At 43.3% G+C, this 22581-nt stretch overlaps 1 protein-coding gene across 3 annotated transcripts in view; it reads right to left on the bottom strand.

Annotated features, from left to right (window-relative positions):
• LOC147673887 (anillin-like) overlaps positions 1 to 22581 on the bottom strand; it is a 429866-nt gene that overhangs the window by 72782 nt on the left and 334503 nt on the right. For all 3 annotated transcript variants that reach the window (XM_086947773.1, XM_086947775.1, XM_086947774.1), the window contains 5 exons: positions 22328 to 22376; positions 21921 to 21974; positions 5104 to 5133; positions 4798 to 4819; positions 4578 to 4687 (listed from right to left, as the gene is read on the bottom strand). In XM_086947773.1, the coding sequence (XP_086803899.1) occupies positions 4578 to 4687; positions 4798 to 4819; positions 5104 to 5133; positions 21921 to 21974; positions 22328 to 22376 (265 nt within the window). The remainder of the gene's footprint in view (positions 1 to 4577; positions 4688 to 4797; positions 4820 to 5103; positions 5134 to 21920; positions 21975 to 22327; positions 22377 to 22581) is intronic.

Below are 22581 nucleotides of genomic sequence, written 5' to 3'. Positions count from 1 at the left end.
TCTATGGTAGAAACTGGGCAAGCTGTGTTGTGTGTGGTGTTGTTTGGTGGAATTTCTAGTTTAAGTACTGGACAGTGTAGCCTGTGGATATAGGCTGCATTATTTGTCTTTAAATTCTCTCTTAAGTGTCTTTGCAGTTTCTGCATGATTTGACAACTTAAGAGATTATTTTTGATTGCCGGGGTCCACGCACATGGGCGGGACTATACACTAGATTATGACTATACACAGAGATCCCCTACTACAGAACACCTTTTGCCTATTTTGGACTCTGCAGCTCTCAGTGGCACCCTTGACCAGGGATTGATTGACCGCTCTCAGAATAGTTGCATGGTCTACCGAAATGTTTCCCGGAATCTGAAACAGTTGAAAGGCTGACAAAGTTGGGAGGAGAGCTCCAGATCTGCATCAAAGTGTGCGGAAAGTAAGGAAATTAAATCTGTAGGCAAAGGTGTCACCTATATTAGTCTCTGTTCAGTCAATTTTGGGGTGGGCCTATGCCGTAGAGGAGTCAGATGGCACCAGTTGGAAATCAGGACCAGCATGTCACCAGTGAACATTCTAAACGTAAATAATCCATTATAAAGCAATGTATCAAGCAACTGGTCGCCCAAACATAGGACGATTTGTGGCGGCTGTTTGGAACATTTACTTATACATAGGCAATGCCCACCTCACTGCCATCATTAGAGCATATGACAAATCTACTATGACCGACTCTACACACGATAAATAACAGTGGCTCAATGTATTTACAGAAGTACCACTAGCCTTGTTATACAAGATTTCTGCCTGACGCGCTGCAGATTTACTATAATTAATAGCTCCCTATTGTGTACCTTTGCAAAAAACAAATTCTGTTCTCAAAAATAAAGCTCATAACAGCTGTTCCCAGGCACACTATTATGTGCTGTTTAGGTCAGTACAGTAAGTGTTCTACAAAGATCAGTTAAACTCATCTATTTTACTCACAGCCTTGCAGAACTATCAGAAGTGTTGAGACGTAACAAGACTAACTAGAGAGGCTAATCGAGAAATTAATCAGGCAGATGCAAGAATGTTTTAGAGTTGATGTTGGCGTGGTTAAAGTTATCAGGCTGGTAAGTGCAGTCATTAAAGTTACGGACGACTTAGAGGAGAGCTGTACAAACATTTTTTAAAAGTCCAAAACTATCTGAAGTGCATTTTATTTTCGATGAGCATTATCCTGATTTTATAAGCTACATGTTTTATTTATAAATCTGTGGTATTATAATTGTAAAATTGTGTTTCCTTAACTGGGCCTCCATTTAAGTAATTATAATAACCCTGGGTTGCACTTGTTTTAATTAACATATCCAAATAAACTTTGATTCCAGTGTAATATGGAAGTTCCTTAAATCATGAATCATATGTGTAACAAGAGCCTTACTACCGAGTAGAAAACACAGCTCAACAGCATTAGGAAAACAGGGTTAGTGCATTGAGTTCTGGAAAAACAAAGAATGTGGAGCGGTTGGGTCATGCTTTTAATTTACATTTAGTCTGATTTCCAAATAAGCAGTGAATGTGTTTTGAATGAAGAAAATCTACTGGGATAAAAGGGGATCCACCTAGCTATATTTGTGTAGGTTCTGGCTGACAAATTGTTTAATCAGAGAGAAGAAAGCTCCAATAGGGCGAAGTGCCGCACACACCCCGAGGTGTCATGCTTTATCATTTGGGCATGCTCCTGGTCTTAATGAGCAAAGTGCGCAATTTAGTTGTATTATGAGCTTGTTATACAACAAAATTACACACCTTGCTCATTAAGACCATTGTATCCCAATTAAGCACCACATCTTATAACTGGGGTAGTGAGCTTTTTTATTAAAATATTCTTATATTAAGCATCACTTTATCCATTTTAATCCACCTTTGGTCACCACACTACATACACAACATAACCCACACTTCACCATACAGCATTTAAAAGATCTCCAGCAAAGAGCCCCCTAGTGGGTGCCAGTCAGGCATTGCAGCGCTGGCCCGACAAGGGGCATGCCTAAATGACACCTCCCGGGTTGTGTGAGGGCACTTGCTCCTATTAGAGCTTCCTCCTTTACCCTGGAACAGTACAAACGCTTCCTTCCCCTTCCCCTGGTTTTAGAGGAATCGCACACCCCATCTATGATTAGAGAATTGTTATTAGGAGCAAAGTGTGCTGGTCCTTCTCTTGCTCCTGGTTCCTCTTTTTTGAAGAGGAGCAAATGGATTAACATTTTATGATATTAAAATGTGGTCTTTTTTGTGGTCATCCACAAGTAAAATTGTGACAGTCCTGTTTTATATAGCTGCAGTTTTCAGTGGAACAGCAAGTGAAGCGCAATATGTGCTGAAGTGCAATGGACTCTGTAGTTTAGTCAATGACCTGAAGTCCACGCCAGAGGCCTTCCTCATACATGAACTGGGGACAGTTGCATGGTTACAGATGAAAATTAATGGTTATTTTTTTTCAAGCTAAACATGCTAGTTCCAACACAACTGCAGCACACACTCAGAAAACACTGGGTGGATGACATTAGATTGGGAGAGACAAAGAAGGCTAACATAGCTGAAACACTAAGATAGAGCTGGAGCTCAGTATTGAGCATCTGAAGAGGCTTGAACACATTTGGGCCCTTGGCAGATCGATGTACGGACACAATTCTTCAGGTGCTTCTTGGAACCAATAAGTCCAAGAGTAAGGAAATGTTTCACGTGGTTTTGCTTTTGCCCACTTAAATTACTAGATGTGATCATTGCTCCGTCAAATCAACAGATCAATTGAGAATTCCTAGGCTGTTTCTTAGATGTGTAGTTACTCCCTCAAATGTACTAGGTTTAACCTGGGTTTTCAAATGGCGGTACTTGAGGAGCAACATAAAAAGCAATAAAATAGGCATCTAATCTGAAGCAATTCTTAAGAACTGTGCGAGCCTGGCTTGCTTGCTTCCTAGAGTTAGTGAACCATCGAGCAGAAAATGTCAACAAGGACTAGGACCCAATCCTAATAATTAGACAAGGCTTCGAACTGTACTCAACATCTTTATTGATATGTATTGGAGACCCAGTTGTTGATTGCCTTGATATCCAAAACTTACACCAGAATGTGCTTTAACATGGTGTTGCCCCTTTGACATAGGACTGGCTCCATGGAGGTTTTGAAGGAACTCAAGCGGCAACTGTGCCCAGTCTTAGATGTTGGTAAATTCAACATCTATTTGTGAAGTAGAGAATGGTGTGAGCGAGGACCGCTCATGGTATTTTATCTCCATAGATCTTGCTGTCTGAGTCTTGTGGGAAGGACATAGTGGAAGGGTTACATTTCCAGGACTCCCTGGGGCCTCTGTTTTGCTTCACCTTGTGCTCAAGGTCTTCCAACATTCCTCAAACCATATGCCTTCTCAGTCTCTGAAGGCACTTTTTACATTTCTTTGCAAAATCCATACTCTTGTTAAATGAGAGCTTGGTAAACATACGACAATGTGAGCGTAGAAAACGTACTGCCTTCTTCCTCCCAGAAGAGGGGTTCTTCAGAAAGACTGAAGGCGTCAAGATGCAAGTAGGGAATAATCCACATGAGATGTAGAAAATGGATGGAAAAGTGTCAGACGCTAAAGGAGCAGTGATTAAAACTATTAAAAACCACAAAAGTATTATGAGATCCTCTCATAATATCCAGAAAAAAAGAAGCCATTGTGAGGCAACTGCTCTTTTAAGGCCTTCGGTGATATGGAAACTGTTGCTGGCTTCTTATATGAACAAAGCTTATTTTCCGTCTCGTTTACAAAGTTACCTAAAAGGCTGCAATTTCCTTAATTTTTCCCGGTTTTCCATTTAGCAAAGTTGGGGTCTTTTCTGCTATGTTTTTTGTAGCATTCCCATTTAATTGGAATCCAATCACTTAAATGTCTCAGAAATGTTGGTCTCAGATAGGCTATTATATGTTTATCTACATATTATATGTTTATCTACATTTTTCAATGCTCTATATCAATGAGGGAGGTACAATTGCTAACCAGCAGTTGCATTTAAGGATACAGTGCTAAGTCAACTCTTGCACTGCTATACAAATGTATAAGGTTACAAGAGTTATAACATTAAATATAAATGTATCAGACATCATATGGGTGAATTGTCTTCTACATTGTAAGATATGGATTGGCTAAAAATAACCAACTGAAAAAATGTTAGCTGAAGCATGTGAATCTATAGAAAATCCAATGCTGAACAATGCAATCTACAATGTATCACAATGTTGCATGTTGCATGGAAACACTAGTAGAATACCTCCTTGTATGCACAGGCTAAAACTAAACAGAACATCCTTTCCACAGAAGTCATATGGTGACATAGTCCGCGTTAATGTAGCCAATAAACAGATGAATCTAAGGATGATCTACAGATCCTGCAAGCCACCCAGGGGAAAAGGAAAGGCAGCTTGGAGGACCCAGCAGCTCCACATAAAGGATTAACCAACTGATCCTCTGCACATGTGTGCACCCAAGACATTTTTTTAACCCAGTGAGGCAAAGCATAAGAGTACAAAGCATAAGAGTACACCCCAGATGCCTTACCTTATCAAGTGGAAATTTGGTCTTGTTCAGGGATTCCCGTGAGACTGTAAGGGAGCCTACTAACAGGAAGTTGCTGGTTCGAATGGAACTGCCCGTAGGAGAACTGAAAGCTAGATCACAAGAAAACACATTTAATAGACAAGAGTTAAATAAAGTAAAAACGAACACAAAGAGGTGTGAAAACTATAATTGATCAGAGAAAATAGCTGGACTTCCTTACCTGGAGAGGCAAAGCTAGCTTTCTGTGAGAGAAAAGAGGGGGTCAAGAGATAAAGAAGAGGTTACTGATTTTTGAACAGTTATCGCTATATAAAGCTCAATTCAACTTCAGAAGCACTGAAATGTCTATTTCCATCAGGTTTAGTTATGGAGTTGCCTTACTTATTAAAAGTACACTAAGAAGCCCCAATGTCTGTCACACAGATTGTAATCTAAAAAACGTCCCCCCGCCCCACTCACTCTTGCCAAACACCTGTATTTTCCTTAATTTACTTTTTTAAATATCAGTAATCAGAAAATTACTTACTCTGGAACTTAGCAGCTTTTTTGGTGTGATCTAGAGAGAAAATGAAGAAACAATGTAAACAAAGAATCACGCTTTGAAATTTGCATCAGTAAAATACAAATCTTCAACAAGACATTTAATGTGGTCTTCGAGAAAGAGGATGCAGTGTGGACCTCAGTGGGTGTTAAACATTGGTAAACATTCCAGGATTTGAAAGGATATATTCCACTATTGGACTTAATCAATTAACATAAATAAGAATGAATATTATGATTCATTACAAACCATGGTTATCGAATGGTCAAATATGGAATGTCATGGACAAGGATAGTGCCCTTACGCAACCTACTGTTCTACAAAGTTTCTTATTTTTTCCTACTGCCCACAGGTTATCCTTACACAATTACCTAAATATAGGACATTCAAAGTACAGGAGCTGCGAAATAAAGGCATTTTACACTGAAAGGTGTTTAACACTGTGGGATAGACGCAAAAGGTTTGAATGCAAAGGTACATCATTCAATAAGTCACATCAACAATTTTTCCAAATTCCTGCCAAGATGCCCCCAGGAAGGTCTGGTTGCTGGCAGCATGCTACTTCTACACCTATTTTATTTCCTGAAAGATGATTGCACTCGGAACCCCGCTTCTTCCTAGTCTTTCTCAAATATCCGCAGGCTTGCTGCTTGCTCCTTATCCTCTTTAGTCTCCCACCGTAGGGCAAAGCCATTGTAAATCCAAACACCCACCACTGCCTCTTGTCACAATCTGTCCAGCTTCTCTTGCTGCTCCACAGTGGTGTGTAGATTCACTGCTTGCTCAATATCCTGCCGCCCCACGCCACTCTAGCAAACTATTTAACAAACTTCTTTCAGAGATACCTAAAGACAGTTCAGGTCTCATCGCATATGCCCTACCCCAACGCATAAGATCTTGTATGTAAATGGAGTTTCTAAACTGGGTGGTGGCATCACTTTAAAGACATGCTTCAGGTCTTCCTCATTTCGGTCTGCTCTTCATTTTTGTACCGACTATATTGACTATTTTGAAATCAAAATATGCCCTGGTGATGCCCTTCCTTAAAACCCAATGGCTGATCCATCTATATCCAGCAACCTTTGCCCATTTCTCAGCCTCCTTTCCCCATCAAACTCTTAGAAAAGAATGTTAACTCCCAACTTTCATGAATCAAAAAGAATCTTTGACCCAGACTAACCTAGATTGACTACTTCACAGCACCAAATTGGTATATTATCTGTGTCAGACCAGCAAAAGATGACCCTGGATCATGGCAGGATGCCTCTTCCGATACATTTTAACAAGTTACTTTCCCTCTGCAATGCTCTTTCTGGTGCATACTCTAACAGCAGATTCCACAATTTTGAATACCCCCAGGTACCAGACTAAATCCAGATAATATTCTCACCATTGCTCCTGTGTGCCATCTGGTAGGATCATGTGTTTCCACATAGTCTTAGATTCACCTTGGAAGTGACACTGCAGCCACATATACTTGTCACCCCTGTGCGCTGGCATCAGTTTCTTTATTAACTCTGTCCGTGCAGTCGGACGTTGAACTTAAGTGATTAGATATGTGTGTGTGTGTGTGTGTGTGTGCAGATCTCTCAATTTGGAACTGCTTATAGAACAAAAAAAACTCCATTCCATAAAACGAGGAAGTTGGAGGGCGATGAGGAATCTGCCGATAGATGGGAGTATCTGCCAGAAGGATCATTACTGAAGATAAGCAACTTGCTCTGCTGATGCATACTTCTAACTGCAGATTCCTCATCTTTCGAATTAATGACAAAGCAGTACCACCCCAGAATGTGGGCCTGTAGAATGACTCAAATAAGAAATCGGGCAGTACCGAACGGCAAAGTGCCATTCCTGGTAAAATTGTGAATTGACAAATCTCCAGAACAGGCACTCCGCATGCTAATGCAGTAGTAGCAGCCTTGCTCTGGTTGACTGAGCCCTCCGATGTGTGCTTGTTGGTCAATGGGTAGCAGATTTTTTATTTATACAGTGGAATATACCCTTGATCTAGTCTTTCCTGCACCGCCTTATCCTTTTTTGCCCTAGTAAACCCAACAAAGAGCAGAGTGTCTACCTGATGGTCCATGGATCGATGTAAAAGCTCCAAGCTCTTAGGGTCAAAGTGATGGAGTCTCTCTTTCAAGTTTTGATGAGGAGCAAGGAATGCCAGAAGGGGATTAATTCTCTAACATGAAAAGTAGCCAGTCTTTGGAAGGGGTCACCCTAGTCTAACACCAGTTTGTAAGGGGAAAAAAGTGCCTTACAGTGGAGGAACAAACACGGCTTATAGCTCACTCGTGGTGGTATAAGCGGAGGCTATTGCTATGAAGTATACGGTTTAGAGAGTCAGCAGACACAAAGAACCTCTGTGCTTTAGCTCAAATGGGGTGCAAAAGGTAACCGAGAACCAAATTAAGGTCCCACTGTGGAATCACAAAAGGTTAGGGCGGAAACATATGGCCCGAAAAAAGCATTACATGTGACTTAAACAAGGACAGTTGGTCCTGTAACTGCAGAAAGGCCATCACACAACCTCTAACAGTGCCCAAGGCAAGTCCTTGCTTGGCTAAAGACGGTATAAAAATCAAAGCATCCAACAGTTTGGCCTGTAATGGCTCTATATTGCTGCAATCACACCAGACTATAAACTTATCCCAGTGTTCAGAGTAAACACATTTTTTTAAGCCGCCGGGATGCTAAAAGGCCAGCCACTACTTCAGGAGGTGTATCGAAAGCAGTCAACTGTTGCCACTCAATCTACACGCATGGAGGTGTAGATTGCGCAGGCTCTGATGCAGTACCCTGCCACTAAGACAGTATCTTCCCAAAGCGGCAGCCTGATTGGAGAACAAATGCTCATGCCAGGATATTCCTAGTACCACACTCTTCGCACCCTATTCTGAGCCACTAAGGTGACTTCAGCCTGGTCATTCCGGATCTTTAGAACTCTAGAAAGGAGAGATAGTGAGGGAAAGGCACACAAGTGCCCTGTACCCCACCCTAGGTATAATTAGTCTCAGAGATTGTTTTCTTGGAAACTCCAGAACACAGAAGTGCAGACATTGCACGTTCTCTGTAGTTGTGAATAGATCAAGCCTGAGTTCTCCCCATTGTTGGAAAATGGCCAGCTCCACCTTCAAAAATAGTTGCCATTTGTGATCCATATGGAGTAGCAGGCTGACTGTCAGACATAGCATTTTAAGGTCCCGCCACATGATTCACAAGCAGAGGCGGATTACCTTTTGACTCAGCAAGTTCCAGAGGCCCAAGGCTACCAGGCACAAGCCCAAAACACCTCTCCACCACTGTCATGTGGTACTGTAACAAACATGTATTTGCCCTTGAGAACCTGGACAAACTTCCCTTTGATGTACGGTGTAGGAAATCCAACTTGTGTGATCACACTAGAATGTTTCACCTTTTGCTAGATTCTGTATTTTTGCTGGGTTTAGAACTCAATGTACTTAACCCCATCCAACCAGTAGGTAAGTACCTGTGCTCTCCATTTACACAGCCGAATTGGTATGTTTAACTTATCTCTAGCCCCAAGTATATGGTACAAAAAGTGGTCAGGGCCTGGAAGTTAAATGCCACTAGTGGGCTAGAGTAACTATTGTGCCATCCACTAAAGTGGTATTGCAAACATGGCTTCAAGCCTATCATTGTAACCTGATGTAACAGAGTAAGAACTGCAATTCAACAGGTCAAAATAAATCCTTTGACAGGTCAAAACCTCCCACATGTATATTAATAAGTCACCCCATGTAGGCTACAGAGCAGGGTTTCTGGTATTTAGAAGTAGGACGTGTAGAAATGTAATGTTAACACGTCCATACAGTGACTAACACCGGAAAGCTATTTTCACTGTTGCAGGCCTAGCTATCCTATTTAGAAGTACAGACTACAAATTCCAATACTGTATTTCTGGAATGGAATCAGCATTCCTGGACTGTGCTCAGTGATGATCTGATTCTGGGTGAATCCTCAACACAACCGCGAGCTGCCGCAGGGCTCTGTGTCATGGCGGTTCTAGTTGGCAGGGAGTCAGGAAATCGGTGAAGGATGACAGCGCAGCAGAAGTGCAGCCGGTTTGGATGGGCAACGACAGGCACTCGAGAGCGACTACATTAGATGTGGTTCGCAGAATGAGAGCCTGGGTACCGCAGACGTAGCCCAGTTAGGTCTGGGTGTGGCTTGTGGTCAACCAGACGAGCTCGCGCTCAGGCCTCTCCTACAACCCCCAGGCCGCACTTTCTAATCACAGTCTACAATGTCCCGAGATTGAGACTTTGAGCAACCAGAATCATTCAACCAGAACCCAGCTAGCAGGAGGCAGTAGGAGTCGTGATTAGATGAAACAAGGTGCCAGAGTGCAGTGGCGTTAAATACAGCTCGCAAAGCGGAAGCCTGTCCCCGCAGAAGCGGCCCAGCCAGGTTTTGGTGTGGCTTGCAGTAGTCCTGGTATGCTCCCACTTGGGTACTTCAGCTTCTTTGAGATCCTTTACCAGGCCGCTGTCCCCCCTCGAAATTAGGCTCAAGTCCCCTGAGCCTCACCCTATCTCAATTCCTTCCAAAACATAAATCCCCATCAAGCCCCTTATGTACACAGCCCATAACAAGCATAACATAAGCCCATCCGGACCGGTGTATCACCTCACTGCTCTTCCGTGCAAAAAAAAAAAAAGAAGCTGTGACAAAGCAGAACAGTAGCAGTTTCCCAAGTGGGCTTATAAAACCCTTTTGGCAATAGCACGTGCATGCTTCTTTATTCTGAGGCAGATGCACAGGGCCCCCTTCTAGTATCTTTCCTAGCTAGGATGAAAAGGGTGCCTTTATACCGTATTGCTGCACTACTCTTCTTTCACTTTTCTCGCACTAGTATAAGTTCAAGTTGCAAATCCGTTCGCCACAGCATCATAGCAAGACAGCTTTTCCCCCTGTAACCTCAACCCCAAAAGGGGCGGGGGTCACCCAGTAATACAGCATGGTAAAAAAAGAACCATGGCACGAAAAAAGTAAGCTGAGCCCTTAGATGACTGCTCTATCTCACTTCAGGAGACTGATCCACAGGATCTCAGAGCAATTATTGGCGCCGGCCCTGCGCTAGATGTCAGGGATACAAGGGATAACCTACTCAAGCAGCTAGACACTACTGGTCCAATACCAACAATAACTAAGTGTGACAAAAGAAAATCTAGGGCAGAATCCGTTGCCCTGAAAAGGGTTTGGGACAGAAACCCCCAACCATCCCCTCAAGGTCGGATCCAAGGACACTATCTAAAATTTCCACAGAATGCCCCCCCCCCCTTCTCCTAGATGCCCAACAACCGTAACAAAACAGGCTGTCCTTATCCACACACAGGGCAGATCCAGAAGACATATGCTCTTTAGAAAACAAGCAATTTAGGCAATCAAACTCATACTCCGTGCTTCACCAAGACCTTCAGGCCAAAGATGCGCTTTCTCTTGCAAATTGCATTTGACAACAGTCCAAATCCATGAGGACAGTGATACAATACTCCCACTGTCTCCAATCCCACTTTCAACTCCAGAAACTCTAGCACAACCAAAGATAACTAGCTCTGAACCGGCCACCTTCCAGTCTTCTCATAAGAAATTCAGGAGGTACAGAATATCAGACACGAGCTTGGCAGCTTATCAGATCAATTCCAAGCCACACTAGAAGCACAAATAAAAGCCCAAATGGATGCATCTCTGGAGCAAACACCAGCATTCAAGATGGAGCAAAGCTTAAAGACACTGTACCTACTCCCACCAAGGGCGATGGGCGTCAGCTAGCCCTATAAGACCAGTAAGTCCAACTCTGGCCGACCTTACCTTCAAACAAGACAATAGCCAAAGCTCTTCTTTGGCAATCGCACAAGATGGAATTTCAAATAGATCTAATGCAAACCATTGCCTCAAGCCTAACAGACCTAGGTTTGAGACTACTAACATTAGAACTTAAACTTGGGCAGACAAAAGTGGGTCAGTTCTGCTCCTGTTCCCCACTAGTCTACAAAATAAGTTCACTACCGGAAATTAAATAGGAGCTTTGACAATGTTAAAAGTTAAACACAAATAGCTGGAATAATCTCTTCTGAACCAATATTGGGGAAAAACATCTATACCACCAATCAACTACAAATTCCAACACTTAAGTAAATCCAGCTCCGAATATCGAATGCAGGGACTAATGCCCAGGCTAGTGCACCTTTTAGTAGGAAGAAAAAAATAGGAAGGAAAACATGGATCAATTCGGAAAAGACCAGATTTTTTCACAACAGAACCTTTTTTGACCCTGCGCCATTGGCATCACCATCCACTTGCTGTAATGTGCCAAAAGTGAGTACCGTAAATGTCTTCCGAATCTTTCTCAAAAGTAATGATGAAACAATCCAACCATCTGTAGCAGAGGAAAAAATCCGTAGCAAAAATAAACATGTCTACATGCAGAAGATGGCAAAGAACAAAATAAAAGGTCCACAGAATAAAAAATAAAAAAAGTGCGCTTCGTATTAAACTTGACCCTTTACCACCAAAGAACACCTAACACCAGACTTGCAAGGAGACAAGCCACCAGCTTCGAGCCCAGTATTGGCAAACTCATAATCTGAATCAGAATTCTAACCCTAATGCTGAATTATTTTCTTCCACAACTAGGGGATAAAATGTAGAATCCTAATGGGAGAGGGACAAGTAGGGCTTTTATGGCTAGTCATCTGATGCCCTCGACTCTAGAATTTTTTTAAACATTTTTTATCAAGAGTTCTACCCGAATAGGTCCTTATTGGGCTGTTTTTTTTAGACATACCCAACTTACAATTGGCATAGAGTAGTGGGCTTGATACGGTTCCAGTTTTAGATCATGGAAGGGGTAGTGAACTTCCATTCTAGGTGATTTCTAACCTAATACTCTCTAAGAGTGGGACTACAATGTCTTGGTTTTGATATTCTTGTTCCCCGAAAGGTCAGACATCTTATAAAATGTTCATGTAGTTCTAATGGTCTTAACCCCTTGCATGCCTCGGACAGCCCCGGCCGTCCAACGTCACAGTGGGCGTGTCCGAACTCCGCCCACTATTTCCCAAGCACCGTGGCGGAATTTGCACCGCAGTCAAGGGGTTAATGACCAACTTAATCGTGATTTCGACCTCTCCAGCAGAAATTCCTTTTTTGGAGGGACACCAAAATGCGGGAGTCTTTTGGAAAAGGTGATCAGAAAGTCTCACTATTTTCAGAGTGAGAACAAACAGTTACAGACTCTAGATGAAGTCGACAGGAAATGGAGTTGGGCAGCAGAAGCTCTCAATCCCAATAGCTCGACTGGGCTCAGGTTTATGAATTAATTATCCCTAGTAAGTGTCTCAATCTAATTCTCATGGAATGCAGCCGGCTTATACAGTAACAAATTGTTATTTTTGTAATACCAAAGAGCCGATGTATTATGCATTCAAGAATCTTTGATAGTAAAGAAATGGGCTATAGAAGATTATACTGTGTCAAGCCGCCCTGCGACACGTGAAAGGAGGCATAGCCATATTGCTAAGTTCCAAATCCAGCTAGGTGTATTAAGGTTTTTGTTTTTTTGATCTCAAATTTAATTCAGGCAGGTTAAGATATACAAGCTCTCTGTTAATTGTAAATGCTTACATCTACCCCGACCCCTCACACGCTCCACTACTAAAAGACTTGGTTGTTTTTATCTCCACCATTATGCTTGAGAGGAGTGCTCTCATTTAGTATTGGTGGGTGGTTTGAATGCAAAAATCTCCACTCACATCATAGGGCTGTTTGCGAATGGCTCGAAAGAGGAAGCTTTAAAAATCCCCCCTGCAATATTTCTAAATAACTTAGGTAGACAAAAGGGGCCTGTTATTAGAAGGTTTGAGGAATACAGAATTCATATTTGCTAATGGGAGATTTGAAAATGACATCCCAGCTAAAGCTACACAAAATCACCCACTCCAGGGTCTATTATTGATTATTTCAGCTGATAACATTTTTCAACAGGTTGTCGTATATGGAAGGGCAAGAAAATTCTTCGCGATCAGAGGTTGAGCTGCTGTAAAATCGACGTGAACCTAACAGAAGCACACCCATGGAATTTTAAAGATAGATCTGTAGGTTTAAAAAAAAATCAAATGGTAGAATATACTGGAATACCAAAGCTTCATCAAATAAAAAATAAATTACATTGACAATCTCAATAGGAGATCAGCAGCAAACAATAGAAGCTAAACAGCCTTTTCCGTCACTCATTGACATCACATGATAGTTGTATGAATACACTGGTCCCCACATGTAAAGCAACTCATCTACCAACACAGCAGAGCCTGCAATTTAACCCAGTAATAATTCTAAATAGGGAAAAAAAAAAGATTAGTTAGGCCTCAGTTTTAAAATTCCTCTCTTCATTCAAGTAGATATATTAATTTACTGTAGAGGAAAATAAAGGAAAAAGCATCTGCTAAGAAAAGGAAGATTACAATTGGATCCAGCCAAAAGAGGCAGCCTCAAGGAATGACGCTAAAAGATATTGGTAAATGATTTTGGATAGTACCAGTACTAGGGTAATATCCCTCACAATTGCTATTAAAGAGGAAAACTTTCCTTGAAAATCTTTATTCAGCCAAACTTAACTCAGTGTGGTTACAATTTTCTATAATCAAATTGCCCAGATTGCCTGAACCTAACTTTTCTCTCTCGAAAGAAGGAAAAGATCATAGTTCTCATTAGGAGAATGAGAGCACCGAGAGCAATGGGTCCGGACGAAATCCCTACGACTATAAACAAAGACCCTACGTTGTGGACTAATCTTTCTCCCCTCTTTGACTTTTGCTACCACCAGGGGAAGACTACCTCCTCCGGGTCCGGTAGCATTTTAACACCACTTTTAAAAAAGGGTCTACACATCTCCCAGGTAACTACAGTCAAATAGCCCTTCTAGATGCGGTAGCAAAATATTTGCACTTAGCATTTTAGATCACCTCACTGACTGGTTAATAGAGGAGAAAGTTCCCCCTAGAGCTAGCAGGATTTAGAAAAAAACATTGCACTTTAGATAACCTGTTAGAAATGGGATCCCTGGCTGGCCAGGGCTTGCGCCAAAGTCAGTCAGAGACCACCACTCCCAAGTCAGGGCAAGGGAGTTACACGCCAAGATAACCCCTGCTCACCCTCTAGGTAACGTGGCGCGAGCAGCAAGGCTAAACTTGGAGGCGATATGAGTTAAGTATTTGCGTACGCACCCCAGCAACAACACCCAAGGCCCACCACAAAGGAAACTCCACACAAGGTTATATATAAAAATAGCCTTTGTATTACACCAAAACACATTAGATAAACACACACTTTACAATGTGCCAACAGGCACAGGCAGAATTTACAGGGGATATGTACAAGGGACAGGGCCACATGGACCACTGTCATGAATCAGCACTTTTAGATCATAGAATTATCACTGTAGCACAAAAATAACATACAACCAGTCACTACTGGTACCAGGTGAGCACCACCTATGCAACCCTCACTATCTTAGGAGATCACACAAGGAACCTGGGCCTCGCTAGTACCACCTGTACTAGCAAGAAGGAAACCACCTAAGTATCGCTATACCTGTAGGGGTCTAAGGAAGGAAACACATCATGGATCACAATACATTCAGAGGTGTAAAAACAAGGCACATGACGCATAAAAACACATTCAGAGGTGCAGAAAATGAACAATTGCGCCAAACTCATGTAAGTCACCACCTGTGACTGTCCCTAGGCCCTCTGGCCTTGTTGGGGCTAGGACGCCCTGTGTCCAATGTCAGGGGGCCTAAACGTGGCAGTTGCCCACAAAGTGCTGGGCAACTGGGTAGCACAATGATGGGGCCAACACGATGGGGGAGCCTCTCAGGCTCTGCAGAATGACTGTCCCCTTGGAGCCTCGCAGGGCTCTGAATAAACAAATGGCCCCTGAGCCTCTCTGGGCTCTCAGTCAATAAAAATGCCCCCTTGAGCCTTTCAGGCTCAAACACAAACTGCGGGCAAATCGGCGGAGTCCCCCTCCTGGGGACTCAAACTGACAATGGCCCAGGATGGAGCCTCTCAGGCTCTGGAGATATGCCCCCGCTCGTTGGAGTCCCTCACCGGGGACTCTAAAAACAACTGTGGCAACCAAGAGCCTCTCAGGGCAAGAGACAAAATGCCCTCACAAGCCTCTCCGGGCTCGTTACCACTTTTGCCTCCCGAGCCCTTCGTGGGCTGAAAATGACCAAATGCTCCCGGAGGTCGCGCTAATGAGAGGGGGCGGGGCGGACACCGGCAATGTGTCCCAACGCCCCCCTCTCCTCTTTCCAAGCACCTGCACTCACCGGGTTCTGGCGGGGATCGTCCCTGGTGCTCCGGCTGCTCCTCCGGTGCTGCGGGCGGGGCTCCCTTCCTCCGGGGCCTCGCCGACGGCCGCGCCTCTGCTGATTTACCCGGGGCTCTCCCTGCACTTGGGAGCCCCGGCAGGCAGCTTCCGCCTGCCTCTCTCCTGCCCCTGGCCTGCCTGACTTCCGGGTCGCGGCTGCGGGGGCGGGACTTCCGGCCGGCCCGCTCTCGGATTGGCCAGCCGACCAGCTACTTCCGGGTCGTCGCGGGCAGCGCGGCGGCCCGTTCCAGGCACTTTAGGTGGGGTCTCAATTATCCGAGGGGTGGGCTCCCTCGTGATAAATCTAAAAATAGCAGCAAGTCACCGGGGCAATGCCGGGTGGGCACCGGCTTTCTTAAATAAAGACTCCAATCAAGGTGGGCACTCGATCTGGCAACCACGAGCAGGGTGGGCACCTGCACAGCAATTGGCACGCTCCAAGCCAAATAAAGCGCTCTTAAGCGCTATAAGTAAAATAAAGCACTCCCAGGCGCTAGGCAAAGGAATACAGCACTCCCAAGTGCTACAGGGCAAATCAAAGAGCTCCCAGGTGCCCTCAGCAGGGCAGAGTTCCAGCAAGTCCAGCAAAAGTCCTCCTAGGCAGGCAGGGGGGGCAAGGCTGGGCCCAGAGCCAGCTCACTGGGTTTCCAGGCAGGGAGACAGTCCAAGTGGCGGTCCTCTGGCCCAGCAGCAGCCCCCTCAGGCAGAATCCTGGAAGAGAACAATCTCTGTGGGGACACAGCCCCATTTTTATACACCTAAATCCTTTGTTTGGAGGTGCAGGGTGGGGGAGAAACCAGTCGCAGCTGGTTTGGGAGTACCCTTGATGGCCCAACCACCCCTTTCTTTCACTGGCAGGGCTAGGGTCATCAGTCACACCACAGGGGGCGGAGCCAGCATTGTGTGGGGAAAACCTAGCCCATCCAGGACACAGGTACACTCCTCCCACACATCACTCATGCTAATCTCACACTCACCACCGGGCAGACCCACCCAGCCTTCCTGGAGCCAGGCTCACCAGCCAGCTCCAGCCAATCACACGCCAGGCATATTTTACTCTAATATGCCAACTCCTAGAAGTGGCACTTCTACATATGACACACTCATGCAACACACACCATTGCGAAGCATTCACTCTCACGAGTTCGCACATATCAAATTCGAACCTGTACACCCCACGCATCAGGAACTACCAGGGACACATACATTCCCCATGCATTCCTATGGGAGGGCAGGCCTATCTCATCACATGCACTCAGAGTGCGCACGCACTTTCCACTGGGACACAGTGAAAGTGCGCAGAACCCAAAAATCACCGTCACCAGGTCACCATTACAAGCAAAAGTCTAGGGGTGAACCTGCCAGAAGGGCCAAGTCCAACATAACCTCTTTATGCTAAAACGGTTTCAGGAGAAGAATACTTCTATCCGAGGGTCAAATGTACATGTAGCATTTATAGTTTTTCCACGGTCCTTGAAAAGGTAGATCGGCTGACACAGGAACAAATTACAAAAAATGGGTGTGCCTTCCCCCCCTTCTATCACTAATGATAGCCCTACATTCACATACGTGGTGTCAAGTGCTTCTTGTGCTCAAGGTCTATCTGCTGTAATAACATAAAATGGCTTAAGCAAACCGGTTTGTTATCCCCACTATTCTTTTATCTATATGTAGCTGACCTTCATAAATGCTTTGCTCCCCAGGACGGTGATGCTCCAAAGATAGGTGGTTGTCCTTTCCCTTGTCTGATGCAAGAGTACAAAATTGTAATTATGGATTTAAATCCCATTGGGCTGAATAAGAAACAGTCACTTCAAAAATATCTGAAGACTAATGTCACCAAGAGTAAGATACTAGTTTTAGAAAGAACAGAAGGAATATTACATTTGATTGGAGATTTGGCATTGAAAAACTTGAGATTGTAGATTCTTATCTTTATTAGTTAATAGCCGGTAATACAAAGGATAATCCCCACATTGATCACTGCTCTTTTAAAGCTGTATCTCACGCTAGCGGGGTACGTGCATTTCATAATGAAATGGGCAGAAGGCATTTCTTGCATAGGATATCCATAAGCTGAAGAATAGCGAGCCAAATACTTTTTGAATCTGGAAATCTTTAGCCTAAAAATAGCTGAATACACCTTTCTAGATTTTACTTTTGCACTGAATCATTTTGATGTACAAGAGGAGCTAGTGAGTTCCCTTCCATTGTCGGAACTTAAAAAGGTCTTAAAAAGTACTAGTTGTAACAAGTTTCCGGAGAGATCTTGAGTATTGTTTGTCCAAGAAAGGATTGGAGATAATATCTGTATCAAGTAACCCAAGAGCTGCTCAAAAGTATATAGCCTGAAACTTAGACCATCGTGTTCACCGTTTGATGATTTTATTGCGTATAAATTTACTCCTGCTAAGTGATTTAACAGCAAATTGGTCTACCCCAACAATAACCGGAAAATACAGTAGCTTGTGTAATTTGGACACAAGACCTTAATCATGTTTCGGCTGCCCAATTTTGTTGCCACACACTCTTCAGTTGCTTCGGCCAATGTTCATACGTTATACCATTCTAACTGTAGCAGCAGCTCATGAGTATTTTTTAACCAAAGATCCAAATATGTACCAAAATATTTAAAAAAAATTTTTAAGTGTTCTTGAATCTGTTTTTACTGTTTCATGTATAACCCCATGGAAGGAGGGAGATTATAGATCTGCTCACGGTGGTTGCAGCTACATAATATGTCGGCAAGTATTTTTTTTAATTCTCTGGGGAAAATACGGTGCACATAACTGGTCCAGCTAAAGAATAGATTTATTAATTTAAGGCCTGATCGCCTGTTCTTTACAGCGTCCCAAAAAGACAACAACCTTAGCAGGTGGTAAACTGGATTTTAGTATTTTCGTTTTTTCAGTTCATTACTTTATTTGGATAAAGCATATCCATAAAAGACGAAATATAATCAATAAAAACAGAGGATTTTAGTATTGGGAGGACACTAGAATTAACCTATCCCCACCAAAACCCAAGTTGAGTATGGCAGAAGACTTTTGCCATCTTGGAAAAATACCCTAAGCAGGTAGTGTTAGCTCTGGTAACTAAACTCACTGGTTGAGGCATGCTCAAGAGTCATTCCTACCCACTAGCTCTGCTAAGCATAAACGTGGCATCTCCAGGCACCCACTTTAAAACACACCAGGACCAGAGGAAGAACAAAATGTTACTGAACCTGCGTTCTTTGGCCTGAGACGAGTCCTGAAGGACAGGGCCTGATCACTTTTGTATACATGACAAAGTGAACTTCAAAGGTCATAAGGCTGACCTTCTGTTCAAGCTACAAGGATACCACAAGCTACAAGAAGCATTTCATGCAACTTGTCAGCTGAACAAAGGCAATTTGATCGGGGCTGGATCCTGCTGGGGGTCTCTGACTGACACTGACTCTCCAAGTGTTTCTCCACAGGTCCAGCGGGACTTTAGAAAATAACTTATTTGGTGGATTTGGACTTAAAAGACTAAAGTCAGGGGGTAACATTTTGGCCAGGGCAAACCTGGTTGTTACATTCAACCCATGCTTCATTTCAATCAGCGCCATGTTGTGCCTAGATACCAGTTTACCACGACCATTGACTATCATTGGCACTTCGTGCTTCTTGGAGCTTTGGAGCTCCCCCTATTTAAAGCTTTAAAAATGCATATCTCCGGTTCCACTTTTTGGGTTTATGTCATTTTGTTTATTAAAGGTTACTCTTTATCTAATTTGTGTTGGGAACTTATTGTTTGCATTTTGACTCAATTACTGTTTTTACTGCATAAATGCTTTACACATTGCCCTGAATTAAGCCTGCCTGCTATGTGCTATAGCTAGAAGGGAGTTGAGCTTGGGTTAATTTTGTGACTTTAAAGGTTCACCCTGGCATTGGTTGTGATTATTCCTTGAGGTGAGCAGTCACTCACCTAAACAAATTAATATAGTAGGAAAGCCTTCAAGGCCAAGCAAATGCCTTGTAACTCAAACAGGTTTATTTGAAGGCGGATATATGCTGAAAACCAAAGGGCTCTGATCGCCACCTTCCAGCTGAACTGGCCAACCTAACATGATACACATGCATCCCTGGGTGGGTCAGTGAAGGGACTGCCCTGGTTCAATTGCGGTCGAGCAGCCACCATGGAAAGTATTTTGCAGTCTTCTCAAAACCTGAATGGAATCCAACCGGTTCCTCTGGTGCTGAGCCCACTGAAACTTCAGTGCCCACTTTGGTTGTCAGCATGCAGGAGGGTCAGATATGTCAGAGCCAAGAGAAGGGCTAAAACTTTGGGATCTTAGTCCGAATGTCTTGGTCTTGTTAAACCAGAGTGAAGGCTCAAAACTAAACAATATCCAGGATGGCTTCAATGAATAGTATCTTCCGAGAAGGTGTCGGGTGTGACTATAGCACGTTGATCAAGAACCCCAAAGATATTAAGAGGCTTGCCGTCATCTGGAGGTGGTCTATGACGGACTGTGGTGAGTTCCCATCAACAGCCAGTCGTCACTTTTGCGAACACCCAGGAATACTGATGAGGCCGTCGGGGAGCACGGACAGAGAATTGTTTTGGCCTAGCTTGAACCGCTGCGAATGCCTGTGAGACGGCAGGGTATGTATGTGAAAATAAGCATCCTTTAGGTCCAACACCACCATGCAGTCAGCTGAATCCACAGCAGATAAAACTTGTGTCAATGTGAGCAACAAGACGATGGGATAAGTGGTTGAAAAGTTTCAGCACTCAGGCCAAGTCACAGATCTGGGTTTTATCTGTCATTCTTTTGCTCACTATTACACCATATGTAAATCAGTCTTGACCCAGTTCCTCATGGGAACCGTCCAGCTAGAACTGCCAGGCCGGGTCCTCCCTGGACTGGAAACAAGCATCCTGGGAGCAGATCCAATAGTGACTGAGGGTGTCTTTAAAGTTTCAGCGCTCCATCCATCATCTTATTGCGTTTGCTTTATCTCCATTACTTCTCCAGATGAGAATGGCAAGATGAGGGAGAACCCCGCTTCAATGTCTTGTGCTTTTTAGACTAACTTAACCAACAATTTGGAGTGTGAAGATGATCTTTCATAGGACGGACCTCAAGAACTGGAGACTGTGACCAAGAGTGGCTCTTACATGCCTTCTGATGGTATTTAGTGACTTAGAGCTTGGCTGCGCAGTTCGCTTGCGGATCATCCGGGCGCAGTTCCCACATGCCACAGTCACACGAGGATCCTAATCATCAAACACATACTTGGTGGGAATCTGTCATATATCTGCTTGGGATAGTCCCTACAAGGTTAAAGCCCTGTAGTTTTCGGAGGGAGCACATTCCCTTGCACAATGCAGAGGACACATTTTGAAGAAACTTAATCAATACACATGAAATAAGTTTGGGGCAAGCTCCCGATCTAAGTCCTATGCCACAGAAAGAAAGGAACTGACATCAGGGTACTAGGGTGGTGCACATATAAAGCTCTGGCGTCACTTCCATGCCTGGAGAAGTCCATACAGAGCTGCACGCTAGAACAATTCTGAGAAATTAAACAAGTAAATATCTAAAACATCTGAAGTCACAAAAAAATACCAGGGAACAATTGCAACTCCTAAAAGCAACAACCTAAGTAGTGGAACCCTCACAGACTGGTGCCTAAATACTGGGCAAATTCCCAGAACACCCTCTTGGGCAAACAACTCATAACCGAGTAATACATAAACTTGAAGAATAGGGAGAGTCCAGGCTCTCGTGACGGACAGCTGGGGAGCAGAGATGGAAACTTACAGTCTTCTTTAACAAGTAAAGCGCTTTGCTTTGCACTGTATATTAAATTGCATGGCTTCTGCGTTTCTCCTTACCTCATCGCCACTTCATGGGACATGAATAATTGCAAAAAGACAAGCATGGCACAATCATATTTATCTAAAGTGCTTCAGACTGTTTGCTATCCCAAATCAAGGTGTCCTTTTAAATGACCCCTAGGACAGTATTGAAACCTAGCCCGAAATACTTTAGGAAAGAGTTTCCTAACTGTATTCTAAAATAATCAAGACCAGCAAAATCTCAGCAATATGGCTTAATTGGTCTATCATAGCGCAATTAGTGAGACGCTCAGCTACCAAACTGCAAACCAACAATAAACAAGGTAACATTTAAAAAGTCTTATTTCTTCTGCTGGTAAATGGAAGCCTTACCAAATGTTACCTTTCTTTACACTCTTAAAAATTAAAGGGCTGCCTTAAGCAGTTTCAATGTCATGTTAAATATATAGGTTTGACTACAAGGACTACAGAAATGTATGGACAGTTTTAAAGTTCAGAGACAATGATCGACATCGATCCCTTTTAACGCAATCAGTCTCTCCTACACTTCTTGAAGATCTCACCTTGGATTTTGCAGATTTGCGTTTCTCAGCTTTTGGTATAACTCCATTCTGGGCCTGAAATAAATAGAATATGAATTACCTTAGCTAACAGGTTCAACTGATTAATCATATTGTTTACAGCCATCAGGGAGATATGGGAAGAGTATTTCATTTTAGTCAGAAAGAGGCACATACAGAAAACGTAAAACCTTTGGTTGTTAGTGTGTTAACTAAGAAGCAGGAGACCGATTAAATCCATTGTGGCAAGTGATTCAGTTAACACTAAAGCTTGGTATTTAGTCCCCCTCAAGGACGCTAGAAGGCAACTTATAAATACAACACATCATAGGCATGGCCTCAGGGACTGCATAATACACTTGAAAGAATGAAAATAATAGCACTGGGGCTCGAAGCTTAACCATACTCACCAGGCTGTACACCTCAATATCAATTTCAAAAGTAGAAGCAGCATCGTTTCTGCAAAAGGGTAAATAAGCATATATATAAAAAGATTGTTTAATTAACACTCGATTCTAAGACCAAACACAAGGCCTGCAAAGAGTCTATCAGTAGACAGGAACCAGACATGCTATTTCTGCAAACCGATGTAATCACCTGAGCAGCTAAATTGCATTTTTTAAGCATTTTAAGATTACTTAATGTCCCTGTACCAAAAGTTGGT

This window comes from Lissotriton vulgaris, chromosome 12 (assembly GCF_964263255.1).
Source record: "Lissotriton vulgaris chromosome 12, aLisVul1.2, whole genome shotgun sequence".
Taxonomy (NCBI): Eukaryota; Metazoa; Chordata; class Amphibia; order Caudata; family Salamandridae; genus Lissotriton; species Lissotriton vulgaris.
Note: the sequence above shows the minus strand (reverse complement) of the source record. Positions and strands in the feature narration are given on the sequence as shown.